This window comes from Corapipo altera, unplaced genomic scaffold (genome assembly GCF_003945725.1).
Source record: "Corapipo altera isolate COAL_440 unplaced genomic scaffold, ASM394572v1 23, whole genome shotgun sequence".
In the NCBI taxonomy this organism is placed as follows: domain Eukaryota; kingdom Metazoa; phylum Chordata; class Aves; order Passeriformes; family Pipridae; genus Corapipo; species Corapipo altera.
Window position 1 is genome coordinate 12,303,777 of NW_020884878.1, and position 17,015 is coordinate 12,320,791.

General features: G+C 37.3%; 1 protein-coding gene across 3 annotated transcripts in view; it reads left to right on the forward strand.

Moving 5' to 3' along the window:
• Positions 1 to 17,015, forward strand: part of NRDE2 (NRDE-2, necessary for RNA interference, domain containing) — a 30,238-nt gene that overhangs the window by 10,332 nt on the left and 2,891 nt on the right. For 2 of the 3 annotated variants that reach the window (XM_027637813.1, XM_027637810.1), the window contains exons 5-12: positions 1,597 to 2,059; positions 2,258 to 2,660; positions 6,214 to 6,347; positions 8,132 to 8,252; positions 10,143 to 10,318; positions 11,034 to 11,420; positions 12,594 to 13,522; positions 15,662 to 15,800. In XM_027637813.1, coding sequence (XP_027493614.1) covers positions 1,597 to 2,059; positions 2,258 to 2,660; positions 6,214 to 6,347; positions 8,132 to 8,252; positions 10,143 to 10,318; positions 11,034 to 11,420; positions 12,594 to 13,522; positions 15,662 to 15,800 — 2,752 coding nt within the window. Of the gene's footprint in view, positions 1 to 1,596; positions 2,060 to 2,257; positions 2,661 to 6,213; positions 6,348 to 8,131; positions 8,253 to 10,142; positions 10,319 to 11,033; positions 11,421 to 12,593; positions 13,523 to 15,661; positions 15,801 to 17,015 lie in introns of those variants that run through there. The other variant, XM_027637811.1, reaches the window with a different exon arrangement.

Sequence of the window (17,015 nt, forward strand, 5' to 3'; positions counted from 1 at the left end):
GGAGAGGGACTTTTTACAAGGGCATGTAGTGATAGGACAAGGGGTAATGGCTCTAAACTGAATGAGAGTAGGTTTTCATTGGATATTAGGAAGAAATTCTTTACTGTGAGGGTGGTGAGGCACTGGAACAGGTTGCTTAGAGAAGTTGTGGTTGCCCTGTTCCTGGAAATGTTCAAGGCCAGATTGGATGGGTCTTTGAGCAACCTAGTCTAATGGAAGGTGCCCCTGTCCATGGGGTTGGAATGACATGATCTTTAAGGCCCCTTCCAGCCCAAACCATTCTGTGATTCTTGCATAAATATTTTAAAAGGTAAAAGATGGCATTAAATAATGGGTATAAAGTGTGTGATTTTCATTGTGTAGCAAACTGCAGGCATGTGAATCTGCAGAACTGCCATCTGGTGGTGGCAGAATGGGTCAGATTCAAAGGTATGATTTGAGGTCAGGAATCCCAGATTGTGTTATAGATCATGGGGTGAGTACCCCTTTTGTTCTCTTATTGTTCTGTGTCTATGTCTGAAAGAAAAATGAAGGTAGTGATTAGTTTGATATCCTTGTTTAAAAAAAAAAAAAGGAAAGGTACAGGTACTTTCTTAGCAAACAGATTCAGTGATAGATCAGTCAGCCAGACATTGTACCAAAAGGTGTTAGTCTTATGCAGTGCTACATTTCAAATTAGTATAGATGAAATTGCACGTTCAACATCCTTAGTGAGTTACTGGTACTATGATGACCCTTCAGAACATTTCCCTGCATTAACACAGAAGCCCATCTAAAGGAGCCTACACTTGGCCCATGCATTGTCTATGTACATTTCCTGATTTTCTTGAAAATTGTTTACTGTATATAAAATAATACTGTATATAATTACTTGTGGAAGAAGGAGAATTTATGGGTTATATTTTTGTAGTGTTATCTACCTTTGCAATAAAATTGCCCGGTTACAATTCATTTCAATTTTCTACCACCTCTGGATTGTCAGCTGTTTTCTGAGATGAAAAGTATTTTTTTAGCATTACACGTCACTATATCTGCCACTGACATTCTTGGTAATATTTGAAGATGGTATTTTCCTTTCTTAATCCATAGGACTATTGTGGCCTTTATGAATGTGGTCTTTCTTTTCTCTCCACACCCTTGTCCACTTTTTGGCATATAAAATAGACAGGAGCTTAGGGACATAGAAAGAAGTTACTGGGCTGAACTAATGGTGTCTGATTTTCAGTTTAAAATAGTCTAATCTAAGTAGCCCTAAATGATGTTGTATGTTGTTATTTCTCCAGGTTCTACTTGGCTTAAAATGATAGGAAGAAAAAAGTTTTTTCTTCTGCTTGAGTATGACAGATATTGTTGAAGTCAGAGGAAGCTTATTATGATATTAGAAATGTGATGGCATAAATTGGCATATTAAGACTTCATAAACTGAAGTCTTAAATAAACAGAAAGTTACCAGGTTCTTAAACTTTTGAAGGTCTATGCCTACGTTATTTGGGTCAATTTAAATGCAAGTATTTCTTCCATGCTTGCTTTCAAGAAGGAGGTGTTTTTTTCTGATGTGTATTTTAGAATACGTTTGATTGTATTTTCCCTTCTAAGGTATAAAAGGAGAGGGGAGTCCTGCCTTGGCATAGATGTGAAGAAACAGTGTATAACTTGGGACAGTTCTACATCAAAAAGGAAGCAAGTACACATTCAACCTGAGCGCTACTTTACAAAGAGCAATGTGAAGATGCTGAACACAGATGGGATTCCTGTTTGCAATAAAGATCGTCCATCTGACCCACCTGCTTTTATACCAGTTTCCCAAGCAGAAACTGATGATTCTTCTGACACAAAAGAGGTAAATCCTCTTGGGATTTATGATCCATCAACTGCAGTGTGGCTACAAGGAAAAGGGCTCAAGAGTGCAGACAATGAATCTGTAAATACGCAGCAAACAATTCAAGAGCCTGGGATAAACATGAACCCCATCCTAATGACAAAAGTGGAAGAACATAACAAGAAAGTCAGAGAAAACCCAAGGGATATTAATGCTTGGATGGAATTTGTTTCTTTTCAGGTATGTATTCTAATAGACTTTGTTGCTTATTATAAATAATAAATACATAAACATTATATTGTGATTTCATTTGTTTAGTATTGTGTATCTTCTGTCGATGAAGAATGAATTGTTAATTCATCTTCACAAATGTCAATATTCTTGTGATTCTAGTGATGATTCTTCCTAATGTTGTAATGATTTTTCTTTTTGTTTTAGGATGAATTAATGAGAGGACCTAGCCCTTATGCCAGTAAGGGAGAGCAGGAAGTAAGAAGAAAATCACTCAAGTTAATCTTAGAAAAGAAACTGGCTATATTAGAGAGGGCAATTGAAAGTAATCCCAGTAATGTTGATCTGAAACTTGCCAGGCTGAAGCTTTGCACAGAGTTCTGGGAACCACCAACTTTGATCAAAGAATGGCAGAAGCTAATTTTCTTGCATCCCAATAATCCAGAGATGTGGAAGAAATACCTTTTGTTCTGTCAAAGTCAGTTCACTACCTTTTCTGTTTCAAAAATCAATAGTCTCTATGGAAAATGTTTGACAACATTGGCAGCTGTACAGGATGGCAGCATGGTATCCCATCCTCTTCTGCCTGGCACAGAAGAAGCCATGCTGGGTAAGGTTCTTTCTGTTTCATATTATGGTCAGATTGTCTTCATAGGAGCTAATTACATTAAGAATAGACTTTCCTATGTGTTGTGTGAAGCTTTTCTTCTCTTCAGAATGCCTGGCATCCTGATTTCTTAGCTGAGAATTAAAGGAGATATTCCAACCAAATATGGATATAGCAGATCTTTTTGTTCCCCAGGAGAGTTTATGATACAACATCCAGTAAACTCTAATGTGCTGAGTGGTTTATAGTGCAGTGTCAGGACTGGAGAATCGCAGCCAACAGCCAAGGGATGCGCTTTTGAAAGGGTGGCTTGTGAAAAAAAACACCCCAGTTATCTCTTGTTCAAAAGTTTTACAGCTAATTACTTTAATCCAGAAAAGAGGAGGAACATGACAAGTCTGATGTGAAATTTTCTTGAGCACCCCAGTTTGTAAATGGAGAATTCTAAACTAATACCATGTGAACATGTCTTTTGTATTTATTCTATGCATATATCTACCACTTGATTATATAATTATCCCTGGAAGGAAAATTAGTCAGATGGTTAGGATGCTGGAGTGGATCCAGGGAAGAAATGAGTTCATGCTCAGTTCTGGCATGGTCTTTAAATTTATTTGGAGCAAAATGGCTTATCCCATCCCGTTGCAGTTTTGCTTCTCTACCTTGGAGTGTCATTGTGATTATTAATCAATGAGTACACTGAGGAGGGCAAAATATTAATGTCATCATGAATATTTTTGCCTTTTTTTTTCCTTTTAAAATTTTTTTTCAATGTACAAGAGACTATGATGAAAGAGTCCATTTTTTTAAATGTGTGACCTCCTGTTTTTATCTGAGTCCTGTAACTACTGTTTCAGCAATGCTGCTGTCTGTTTTGCAGTGTCCAGTCTGGACTTAGAGATTTTGATGCTGGGTTTACAAATTAGTTTCAGGTGTTCAGATCTCATGTGGTCTTTGACTGATTCATCTTGGATCAAGCACTGGAAAAAAGTACTGCAAAGTCAAAATCCTGTACTGGCAGGTGGATGTTATACAGCCTGATAGCTTCTAATTGTTTCCACTGTCTCTAATTTCCAGCACTTCAGTCACTTTGTACACTAACCACGATAAATGATTCTCAGGACAAATGTTTTATTCAGAATCTATTTTTGGCTACAGGAAGGTTTTTCTTTAGTTTTGTTTCCCTGCACACATTTGAACATGTGTGACTCATTAAAAACTGTTTGTCAACTGCTATGAGATTTTATTTTTTGAGTTCCTTTAACTAGTTAGCTGATATTATATTGATGTTTTTCGAAGTACTTTTTTACTGGCAGCATCCATAGATAGGTTAAAATGAAAATGAACTCAACTTTAGGAGTGGAACAGAAACACAAATAACTTCCTGTTGTTCTGTATTAAGCCTAGAGTGATTTGTTCATGAACACTGTCAAGCATTTTATTTTTCCCCTTTGGAATTCCTATGATTGAAGTAGAGAAAATTCCAGTGGGAGACTTCTTTATTTGAGATTTCTTTATTAATGACTCAGCTATATAATTCTTGGGCTAATTTTTAACTGAGAGTAAGGAAGATTAGCAGACTGTTCGTTAAGATAGATTGTTTCACAAATAAATTAGGAGGAGGAGTAGTATAGATATACAGTAGGCTTGTATCTTCAACCTTTGACCTTTGCTAAGGACAAAGTATAAGAGCTCTAATTTTAAATAGCAGCACACTGTGCCATCTAGTGTTCAATTCAATACACAGCACTATCTACTTGGAAATGGGTGGGTGTTTTTTTTTTTTTTAAACATGAAATTTAAGAAAGGTAAAACTGAATTTAAAATGATAGATCAGCTTTTACATAAATTTTGAGATAAAAATTTATAATTATTTAAATTTAGTAGGAATTGTTAATCAGATAAAGCATTCTCAAATTTTGCTGTGTAAAGGAAATCCTGTTTTTCAAATTACATCTACTGGTTGGAAGAAACATCCTTATCTTTTAAGTCAGTTCAGCTGCAGAAGTGTCTTAGGATCATGGACTGAATTAAGTACGTATTCATTCTATTTTCAATTTTTACCACAAAGAAAATGCTGATCTTTGAATTTCTTTAAATATCTTTTTCTTTTTTATAATGCAGAAAATCTTACACTGTAGTTTATTTTTGGCACCAGTTTGGCAGCAAATCCTGGTGAGATATTCTCTACATTCAGTCTCTTTTAATCAAAGTTCATCTCTTTGAAGTTTTGAGACTAGGAAAGGACAACTTTTTCCATATCAGTTGAACACAGTGCCTAAATTGGTTAAAATACTTTGGAAGATTCTTTTATATACTTAATAATTGTTTTAGTTGTCTAAATATTTTTAGAAATCTGAGTCTTCGTTATTGGAAACAATCATTGGCTTTGCAGAAAAAGATTGGATTAAATGCCTGGTTTGTATATTCTAGCTGAATTCAAGTTTTTATCTGATGTACATCTGAATACAGGTGAAAGGAGTAAATCTTTTTCCACTTCTTATTAAAAAATAGCATGATCTTTAGGAGCAGTTGATTCTAAACTGTGTTGTTGTTGCATGTGTGTATCTGGACACATAGATATTTTGATTGTTTAAAACCCTCCAAAGCCTGTGCATTTAGTGAAGAAAAAAGTTTTTGAAGAACTAGTTTCAAAGCTGTCGGTGACTTATTTAAGTCTTTATTTACGGGTTTTAGTGGGTTTTTTGCAAGCCAATTAAGATTATGATTTAAAGCAATTAGGTTTTTGAACAGCCTCTATTTTGTTAAGACTGGAGTGTAATTTGGAGTGATTAAGTATCTCTGAAATGTTCTTGAACTGCCTGCTAATAGAGGTGTTTATAATACCTATTATTTTCCAGCTGTTTCATTTAAGACTCTCAGTGCAAATATATGACTAGAAAAACTGGAGCTTTGCTCCCCTTTTTGAGCTGAGACTGAGGCTCAGTATGCAGTTGGGATATGGCAGTGATTACAAATAAAATTTGTTGAAGAGCAAGGGATAGGGCTCTTCTCTACTTTTAAGCAGTAACACCTTGACCAAAAGACTGGACTTCTCTTAACTCAGGTCTTATGTAAAGGTGAAGAAAAAGGGAGTGACAGTTGGAATGAAAATGGTATATTACCAAAATATTACCAGTGTAACTATCTCATGCAAAACTGAGGCAAAGAGGATTTTTGTTATCAGCTACTGTGTGCATTGTGATAACACCCAGCATCTTCAAAGAGGGCTGTGACCCACTGACAGGTGTTCAATACACTGAAGTTGGGACCTTTGTCTGTCTTTTTCATCAATAAGGACAGTGCATGTCCAGCATGAATAAAAAGTCATCTCTTTGATACATTTAAAGTGGGCAGTCTTAGAGTTAACTCAGCTATGACAGTTTTGACAGGCATTTGTGCTAGTTACTCCCTGTGTTTTGGATTTTGATACTGTTCCAAAACAATTATGCACTACAGCACTTCATGTATGTATTTTGTATATGTGGGCTGTAATAAAATATTTAGCAACAAGATTAATTTGAAATACTAAAATTTTATCTTCTTTACTTTACAGGTATATTTATTCAGCAGTGCCACTTTCTGAGACAGGCTGGCCATTCTGAGAAAGCAGTGTCTTTGTTTCAGGCTCTGATTGACTTCACCTTCTTTAAACCTGACAGTGTAAAAGATCTACCAACAAGGGGACAGGTAGCAATTTCCATTTAAATGGGTGTGTGTCTTTATCTGTTACAGAGAATGCAGTACCAGGAACATGTTGATGAATTTTTGAGGACATAGGGAAATATTTTGGATAACCCCTTACTTAGTGATTCTTCAAGGTGATGCTTTCCTTGAAAAAATGCTTGTGGGTTCTCTGGAACTGCAGGCCAAACAGCTACTTCTGCTGTATATAATACAAGTGTGATAACCAGTCATTTCATGACTTCTTTTTTACTAATTAAAGATGAAAAAAAATAGAAAAAATAGGAAAAAATAGAACTAGCTGACCAATGTCTGTGTCTAGTTAACACTTGCCCTGCTTCTTTTCCCCAGAAATGCTGTTGTTTTATTACTGTTGGTGGAGAAATCTGATATGACCTAAAATCTTTCTCTTCTAGACAGTTCTTGAAAAAATTTCTAAGGTTCTCTGTTACATGTTTTTATTAATTTGATGCCTCCATTAGGAACAGCTTCATGCTTTCAATAATTGAGACTCCATTTCTGTTCTCTCAGTTAGTGCTGTTACCCACAAATGGAGCAATCTTAAGGGTTAAATAGTTGTGGTGTCTTCCTAAAGAGCCAAAAGTTAAGAGTTCAGTCATAGCTATCAGGTGGGATTTGATATAGTTGCACAGATACACATATACAGAGTTATAGTTCTAGTCATTTGAAAAACTTCAAGATTATCTGTAGTATTTAAAAAATCTTAAAGCAGGATGAAAAGGAACCTTGATTTACAAGGACAGTGTTTTGGTTGGAAAGTGCAGTTCTTGAAAAGAGGAAAATGCCAGATTTACAGCTGATCACACATTCTGCTCTCTTGCAGAAGCGTCATGACTCAGTCTGGAATTACTTGTTTCTGCACTGTTTTCACAGTTCACTTTCTCACTTGCAGCAAAGAATAAATCCATGAGGAGCAGAATTAGATTTTGCAGTTGCTGTAAGCTGTGCATTTTCTGGTGTGTTGATGCTTGATTTTTCTTAGAGTAAATTTTATTGTTAATATTTATATTAACAGTCACATCTCAGTGTCCAGGCCAAGGGTTAGTACTCAGCAGAAGCATGTAATCAGAGAGAGATGGTCATTAGAGCTAAAGATATACAAAACAGACATACAAAGATATATATAAAAATATACAATTGGTGAATCTAGAGGTGACCGATTGCATAGAGGCAGTGACAGTCAGGACTAGAACCCTGGACTTCTGATTCACTGGAAAGTGCCCTGACCTTATTGACCACCCTGAAATCTGAGAAATGAAAGGCCTTACTGATCTTTTCCTCTTGTCCTTAGTCCAGTCATATTAATGTTCAGCTGTAACGTTTTGATTTGACCATAGGTATGTGATTCAGTTTTCGTTCCATTAGCCAAAATCTTCGTAGTCCCATGGAAGTTAGGGGGAAGGGGAGATTTGGGATCTGAAAGCCACGCCTTGGGGACTTCGGATCTTTATCCTTGTAGGATCCATATAGGACATAAGGCTATTATAGCAAAAGTATTTTGCTATCTTTAAAGCCTAATACCTTTAAAAACAATCTTTATGTTCACGAGAAGAGCTGGTGACAGTCCTTATGTGTCACAGGCATAACTGAAGTACTGAGTTGTCCCTGCTGAATCTTAAGCAGCATCTAAACGAGTCTTTAGGTACAGCAATTGCACCCAGATAGGTGCTTGTAGGGTCTGGAAAACCTAAGTTGACTCAGGTGGTGTTTGTACAGCAGTAAAAATGATTTTTCTGTTTTGTTTTGGCTGCCCCTGCCTGAAACAACAGGTGGAATTCTTTGAACCCTTTTGGGATAGTGGAGAACCACGAATTGGAGAAAAAGGAGCAAGAGGCTGGAAAGCATGGATGCACCAACAAGAAAAGGGTGGATGGGTTGCTCTTAAGGATGGTATGTGTGTGTCAATATGTGTATTTTTATGTTTGTGTGTTCTCCTAAACATTTTGATTAGAATTACATAAGCTGTTTCTTCTCATGTTTTTGTGTAGAAGTTCTTAGAAGTATTTACGGAGATTAAGATAATGTCTATCACACTTTACAGGAAATAGTATGTGTTGAATGTTGTACAATATTGTTTATGGAATATTGCTGTCCTTCCTAGGATGAGAATTAAGGCAGAGGATGGCATATTTGCCACTCTGTGCTGAAAAGGCTAAAAGTGTGAGTAGTTAGTGGACACTCGCGCCCACTAAAAGTGAAAGGAATCTACTTCCTTTGAGACCCTTTCATCATATTGGTAGATGAGGTGGGATTACATTATTAGATGATAGTTGCCTCAAGGATAGCTAGATTAATGATCCTATTTCTAGAATCAGATTTCTTAAGCAAAGATATAGTAGAAGTAGGAGGAAAACCTTTCCTTTTTTTTTGTGATGCAGAAAATAAGGAATTCCATTTTCACTTGCCTGGAGTGCTTCTGGGTAGACAGTGATGCAGAAAATGCCTCCCTGCTGCTTAGTCTCACCTTGTTTTCTGGTCTACAGTGCTTCCCTTCATGCCAAGGACTAGTTCTCAATCAGATAAATTGTGAGGGGAAGCAGGGGACTGGAATGTGTCTGACCAGAGATGAGCTGTCTCTGCTTTTGCTGTTCCTGCTACTGCAGCAACTCTAATGAAGCAAGTTTGGCTCTGCTTTTAGTAAACAAGGGAACTGAAAGATGATCGTGCGCGTCCCTTGTCCCTGGATTAAGATGGAATTTCCTTGGCACATACAAGTGCTTTTCCCCTTATGTGTCAACTCCAAAAGTTAGGTGCAATCTACAATTAAGTGTGGTCATTAAAACTGCCAGGTTTTATCAAGCTTTGGTTAGAGCGTGGAAATGCTGTTGTTTTTCATAGAGTTGCTGGCTAAGGGAGAGGCTACTGATCACAAAAAATACATAGAAGGTAAAAATCTTGCAACCACCTGTTTGTTTTACCTGAAATTTAAGAACTGGGATTGGGAGTGTTTTACCTATTTAATGGCAAATACCAGGATCAAGAATGTGGAGGTGGTATAGAAATGGCTTGATTTTCTTACCAAAAAAAAAAAATTAGGAGGGCTATTTTTTCCTCAACAACAAGAAAGAAAAAATGTGTCAGAAAAATCTTTACAAGCTTTCCTTTAGCCTACAGGTTCTGCACAGAATTAATATATTACTGTCACAAGAAAAATATGAAAATTTTATTTAATAGTCCAGAAAGATTATCATAAGATTGAATATGGTTAAGCACTTCATTTTGTGTGTGTGTTTAACTACATGGGTTGTTTCAATTGCACATTAATGAAAATATTGAAAATACCTGGTATTTTAAAGCAATATGTCCAAGCTTGTTTTGCAGTGTTTAATTTTGAAGTACTGCTTTTTCATACAGTGTTTTTCTCAAAATGTTTTATGCACAAAAGTATTCATAGAGCATATATGAGATTTTATACCTAGGTATGAAGAGCCTAAATTGCACAAAAAGATGACTGACTCTTGGCTGTTGCTTGCAAATTGCTGTTGATAAAAGTGGTCCACAGCCCATCAGTATTTTCTCCTCTATGAGAAAGTTTGAGTGCTGACACTGATTCAGAGCTTCTAAAAGTTTGGAAACTTCCCACTCTTACAGTAAGAGTTGGTGTCAAAACCCAGAACTGTAATGTGGAAATTCTCAGCTCTGTCTTGTGTCTGTTTTATTAGCACTGTATTTGTTTGCATTGTTAAAGTAGTTAAATTGTGTGTCGTGTCTGACCTTTGGATTTGGTGAATTAATTTTTCGTTAATAATTTTGTGTGTATGTGTCTTGGTTTGATTTTAGATGATGAGGATGATGAAGAGATAGATGAGGATCAAGAAATAAAGGATAAAACTCTCCCCAAGTGGCATATTTGGTTGGATATTGAATATTCCCGTGAAGCAAGGCATTGGTTACCTTGGAGGCCAGACAAAACCAAAAAGGAAACTGAAGAAGAGTGTGAAGATCCAGAAAGACAGGTCACTGTGATATAATAAAACAAGGGGAGATGATAAGACTAATTATCCTTTAATTTGAATTCATTGCTAGTGGATATGTTAGAAGAGTATTACTTTTCTTCATTTGGAAGAAAGATCTTTTCTTTTTTTGAAATTCCAAATTTACCTGAGGTTTTATGCTGAGACTTCTCAAATCCATAGGAAGCTCATGGTAAACTTTGGAAACTCTGCAGGCAAGTAGTCTGTCTTTGCTGTTCACTGATGCCTGTCATCTGTTTGTGGAAATGTCACAGTAGTCTTGTGTTTAAGAAGATATAGGCATTAAATAAACAAAGAAGATATAGGCATTAAATAAACAAAGGTTTTGTTGCCTTTAAGTCAGATAGTTGGATTTTTTTTTCCCTTGGGAAATAGTCAGACATTGATTTTCAAATCAAAATGTGTTAAATGGCCTAAGCTAATAATATCTTTCAGACCTTCATTGTGTAAGTTTTCTGTGGAGGTCTTTGATGCTCAAGGGCGAAGAAATCTCTTCATAGCAAAGTAACAGTCTGACTGGAAAACCATATTGTTGTTTTACTTCTCTCTTTTTTATTTGAATCACATTCTCATACCACTAAATAGTAATTCTAAATTTTATTGACTTGAAAAGGTTCTTTAATTACATAAGTTACAGATTTACTGCTTTTATTCGATTGCCTAAACTAATGGAGTTTTGTAATTTGGATTTTTTTAGGTGTTATTTGATGATCTTGGACCATCTTTAATCCGTCTTTCAAATCCAAATCTTCAACATCAACTGTTGTACTCATTTTTGCAATTCCTAGGAGTTCCATGTACAAGTAAACTCTTTCCTTCCAGTCTCTATATTGCCATGGATGAAAATAACATCTTTGACAGTGTGCTTTATGATGATAAACCGCTGACTTCTGTTGATTTTCCACTTTCTGGATTCAACAGTATTGGTCATATGGACACAATGCTACGAGGGAGACGTCAGATAGGCCACTGTAAAGAAGGAGAGGAGTTCATACAGAATGTTTTCCATGTTCTATTCCAGATATTTACAGGAAAGGAAAAATCTAATCTGTCTGTTTGTTGGTTACAGTATGAAATATATAAGGTAATGAGGAGTCTGCATATAATGACTTTTGTGATGTGTGGCTTTATTCTGTATTAATGTTTATATTGAATTAGAATAAATACTGATGAAAATTGTCTTGCAGGACTAAGTATTCAAATCAGGAAATGCTAGTTAAGATTGCACTGGGGGAAAAAAAAAGCAAACTGACAAACCCTTTTCTTTAATACGTGTTACACACTGGCATACATTCAGCAAACTTTTTTAAAGTTTTGGATAAATGTTATTATATGATACATTATATGCTGGACAGGAATGGTCGCAAGTGGTTTTTTCAGGGCAAAGTGAGTCAACCAAGTACTTTTACCAAACTGTCCTACTAAGTGCATAATTCCCCAATACCATAATAGAAGCACCTAATCAAGAAACTTTCTACTTCCTGTACAAGTTACATCTGGAGTGTTATTGAAGGATATCACACCTTGTCACTTGCTGCAACCCTGGCAGTGTTCAAGGCCAGGTTATATAAGGCCTTGAGCAACCTGGTCTAGTGGAATGTGTTCCTGCCTGCTGCAGGGAAGGTTGGGACTAGATGATCTTTAAGGTCCCTTCCAACCCTTAACATTCTATGAATATGGATTTATTCAAGTAAAACTGTTCTAATAAATACCCACAGAAGGGCAGAGAATCCGGGTTGTCTTTTTAATGCTTAAGAAAGTTTGGTATTGTGTTTCCTTATGGATGAGATCCCTGTCTCTTACTTCAACACTACCTGACCAGAAGATCTCCTGTCCTTTAATCTTCCCATCCGATCTCCAGATTTGTCTGTCAGAAGGTTTCCTGCTGTGAAAAGCTACTTGGGTTTAGTTGTGCTAGTCATAAGATGCATAATTTATTTTTCCTTTCTCAGTCGTTGCAGGTTAGCAGCTCTGTGTTTGAGCAGTTGGCCTTTTAAAAGAGTGAAATTTGATATTACTTAATGTCAGCAGCAGGAGTAAGAATGATAAGTGTGTGTAATTTGGCAGTATTGGAGAGAGCTGACAACCGGCAGTTGTGACAACTTAGAGTACTTAGTAGCAACAGATCTGGCTGGTGGTGAAATATGGAACAATATGAAAACAAAACACAGTAATGAAGTAAAAAATTGCTGTGAGGATTTTTTCTCTTTTCTTCTTCCACCCCTCTCACAATTTGTTCTGTTTATTTACACTGCAGGTGATTCAATGTCTCGAAGCAAAAAAGAAAAAGAAGCTAAAAGCACAAGGGAGGAAGAGTAAAAAGCTGGCCAAGAATTTCCTTAAAGCACCTGACAACCGAAACAACCTTACTCTCTGGAAACTCTATGCCTACCTAGAATGGCTGCTTGGTAACACAGATGATGCCAGGAAGGTGTTTGACACAGCTCTTTGCACAGCAGGGACAGGAGGATTGAAGAGTGCCCACCTCTGCAGCCTCAGCCTGCTTTATGCTCAGCTGGAAGTGGAACTGCTAGAAAGTATAGAAGGGGCTGTTATGTCACGTGCTGTTCATATATTGACCAAATTGACTGAAAGTGGACCATATGTGCCCTATAGTGGACAAGTGTTATCTGTGAATGTCTTGAAAGCTCGTAAAACATATGAGCATGCACTGCAAGATTATTTAAGTAAAACGCCAGTTTCTGATCAGGATCAGGTCAGTGATGCTGATCAGCTGGTTAACTTGGTTGGTTGTTATGCACTGTTCCAGTATTTGACTGTTGGGATTGATGCTGCAGTACTAATATATACACAGGCTTCAGAAAAACTTGAAGCTTCTGGTCCACAGAAATGTGAAAAAACTGGAGAGAATTTTGGCATTCAAAATTTTCCCAGTGCTCTTGAAGCTGTCATGCTGCTGCATACAAATTTACTGAGATTTCACATGAAAATTAGTGTTTATCCTTTGAATCCTCTGCGAGAGGCACTAACGGAGGCTCTGAAACGGTATCCTAGCAACCAGTCTCTTTGGAGGTCATACATCCACATCCAAAGAAAGTCTCACAGTGCTAGCAAAGCACGAAGATTTTTTGATAATGTCACAAGGTCTGCTAACTCTTTAGAGCCATGGCTGTTTGCAATCCAAGCAGAGCAGATGAGAAAAAAACTCACAGAGAAAGTCCAGAGGTAATACCTTGCAGCTCCTTACAATTATGCTTTTTTAAATCTGTCTGATAACTTAATAGAGGAGAGCAAATGCTGTCATAGTTCTCATTTTGCAGATGAAGCTGTAACTAGGGAAGATTTTTTTGTTCAAGGCTGATCAGGGAGTCAATAGCAGAATCTTGAATAGAATTAGAGCCCTAGGGGATACCCTCATGTCCTTTCTACTGGACCAGCTTTTGTGTTGCTTTGTTTGATTACTTGCTACTGGCATCAGGGTGGTACACATTCCTTTAAAGAATTTTTAAATAACTAAGCCTGTGTAGATGGCCAAGGTAGACACTATGAGCTTAGAAACTGCTGCATTATAATGCTACAGCAATAAGGAGTGTAATACAGAGCTATGCTGCAGTTTCTGTCTGAGCTGGCTGCTCTACTTTATTTCTGGATCACAGAATACAATTGTGGCAGATCTGTTTCCATAGTGAGTCCTTGAGAGTTTAGTTTTCATGTGGGGCTGTTGCTAGGTAGAAGAGGCTGGAAATTCTCTAATTTGTAGTGGTCTGTGATTTTTGTTTTTGCTCCTGAGAAAGGAGGAGAGGGTAGGAAATGTGGGGAACAAGGTATGTGTTCATTCTTAGAGCTTAGTCTCTTAACTGTTGTCTACTTGTTGCTTGGAGCTACCTATCCACTGCTACCTACATATCTAATAACATGGGCAGCTTGGTTGTTTGCATCTGCACATAGCAACAGATTTCTAGTAAAGTGTTATCTGCAAGTTTTACATAGCTGTAAACTTACAATATTCACACTTGATGAAATTACATAATTATCAATATACTTTGAAATGAGGGCGCATCCACTGCTTTGAGTGCCGCAGTCGGGCAACAGGCATTCATACATGATAGTGACATTCCTGAGCTGTCACTCTGTGTCATCCTAAATTGCAATAAGAATTCTACAGGCATCAATTGTAAAGGAGGATTGGATTTCAATTTACTGTTAATTACAGATTGACACTATGATAGATTTTCATTATTTTTACTGGAAACTGATGCTGAGTTCCTTTCCAGATTTTTTGCTGCTAGCATAGCTTTTCCTGTAGGTTATATTTGTAAGGGACAAATTGGATGCTGCAAGAGCAGAGCTGAACTACTGCAACAGGGAGATAAGTGGCCTGTCAGTCATGCATAAAACTAATGTTTTGTGATGTTGTGACAAACTAAGAAAACGTCTGTGCTGTATGTGACTGTTTGCTATTCTGGCTTGTATTTCTGCTTGTTTAAGTGCACGGTATTCAGATGAAGAAATGAACATGAAAGGTAAAACAGGAACATATGGAAGTCAGTGTTAGGTACAGGGCTTCAAATATCTGATTCCATGCAGAATAGATTTCATAATTTTGCCTCGGGGCAAAGGTTAAAATGAGAGGACAAATTACCTCAAAGACCCTTGAAAAAAGGGGCAGATTAGGAGCCAAGTGTTGATGGTGAGCGGGACAAGCTGGCAGGCTAAGCAGGCACACACAGACAGAAGGAACATTGCTGTCAGTGCTCCAGGCTGTTTCTTCAAGCTGTAGATGGAAATCAATGCTTTGGTGAAAAATACCTGCTTTTGTGTCATGCCTGGAACTTAAGGATTTTGAATCTCTGGGTGAAAGTTACTACTGTAATCATGGTTGAGATCCAGAGCTGTAATTTTGGCCTGGATTGAAGACCAGTGTATGGCCTTACATGGATGATGGGTAAATTTGAACAAACTGGCCTGGGCACCAGGGGATCTAGTGACCCAGACTTGAATTTGTTTTGAGATGCTATGCCAAGCTTAGAATGAAGAAATTATTTTGAATGAAGATGTTTTAAGGTCATATGATAGTGGGTTATCGTATTCAAAAAGAAATTACTTTTGACCATGCTAAAAGAATTTTTCACAAAAAATATATATTTTTTTTAACTACTTTTCCTGTTTAAAAATGTGTTGATTATATTAGCAAGTGCTAAAAATATTGTTTATAACATGCAGAGTTTGTAGCGTGAATTACAAAAACGTGGCTATACACAGTGCTGCAGAGACAGTACATTGTTCTTTACCCTCTCTTACCTGGATGCGGTCCCTTAGCTTGGGTTTAAAGGACTCTTGTTTCTTCTTTTGTCTGTGTTTCAGGGCAGATGTTGGTGAAGTACATTGTACTATTCCTGAAACTGGATTAACAAATCGCATTGTAGCTCTATTTGAACACGCAGTTCAGAGTGAAAATGGTACCCATTGTCCACTGCTGTGGAGAATGTATTTGAACTTTATGGTAAGATGAAGACTTATCAGTTTTGGTTTATTTTACTGTATTTGGAATTCTCAAGAACACAGCTGCAATCCTATATAAAAGAATGAATACTAAATGCTGCCATGCCTCTATGATTTGCAAGGTGATATATGTGAGTTGTATTGGTTCTTATTGCTGGGAATATTAAGGAAAATGTAATTCACATGGATTAGGAGTAATAGCTTTGACAGTGTAGTCTTAATATGGATGCAGGCAAGTTACTGTGTCTGTCATCTTACATAGATAAAAATATGTCATAAAATGTCAAAAGATGGATTCCACCCAATCTTACAATATAAAGGTAAGTTGTCAGGGGAGAAAAACTTAAGAAAAGAGGAAGTAAATTGTAGGGATGTATGTTTTTATTATTTTTCATGTGAGTAAAATCAGAAAAGATGACTATGATTTAGACCTACTTTGTGGTTCTGAAAGGAAATTACAAGGTCTTTGATATTTCAGTCAAATCTCTATCCTGCTTTTTTTTAACTTCACAGAATGGTTGAAGTTAAAGGGACCTCTGGAGGTCATCTTGTTCAACCACCTAGAGCTGGTTGTCTACTACAGTGTCTAGATAGGTTTTGAATATCTCCTGTAGACTCCATAACTGTCCAGGCAACCCATGCTAGTGCTCAGTAACACTCAGAGTAAAAAACTGTTTCCCGATGTTCATACAGAGCCTCATGTGATTTGGTTTGTCTGTTGCCTCTGATCCTGTCACTGGGCACCACTAAAAAGAGTCTGGCTCCCTCTTCTTTGCACCCTCCCTTCAGGCATTTATATATATGTATAACCCCGCAAGCCTTCTCTAGACTAAAGAGTCCCCACTCTCTCTGCCTCCCCTCCTAGGAGAGATGCCCATGTGATCTTAGTGGCCCTTTGCTGGACTCTTTCCAGTATCTGCATGTCTGTCTTTTACAGGGAAGCCAGCAGCTGGATGCAGGATGTCAGGTGTGACCTCACCAGTGCTGAGTAGAGGGGCAGCATCACCTCCCTCAGCCTGCTGGCAGTGCTTTGCCTGATGCAGTCCAGGGTAACATTAGCCCTTCTTTCCAGCAAGGACACATTGCTGGTTCCTGCTCAAGTTAATGTCCACCAGGACCCTCAGTTCCTCTTCTTCCAAGCTACTTTCCAGCTGAGTAGGCCCCAGCATATATTGGTGCATGGGGTTGTTCCTTCCCAGTTGCAGGAATTTACACT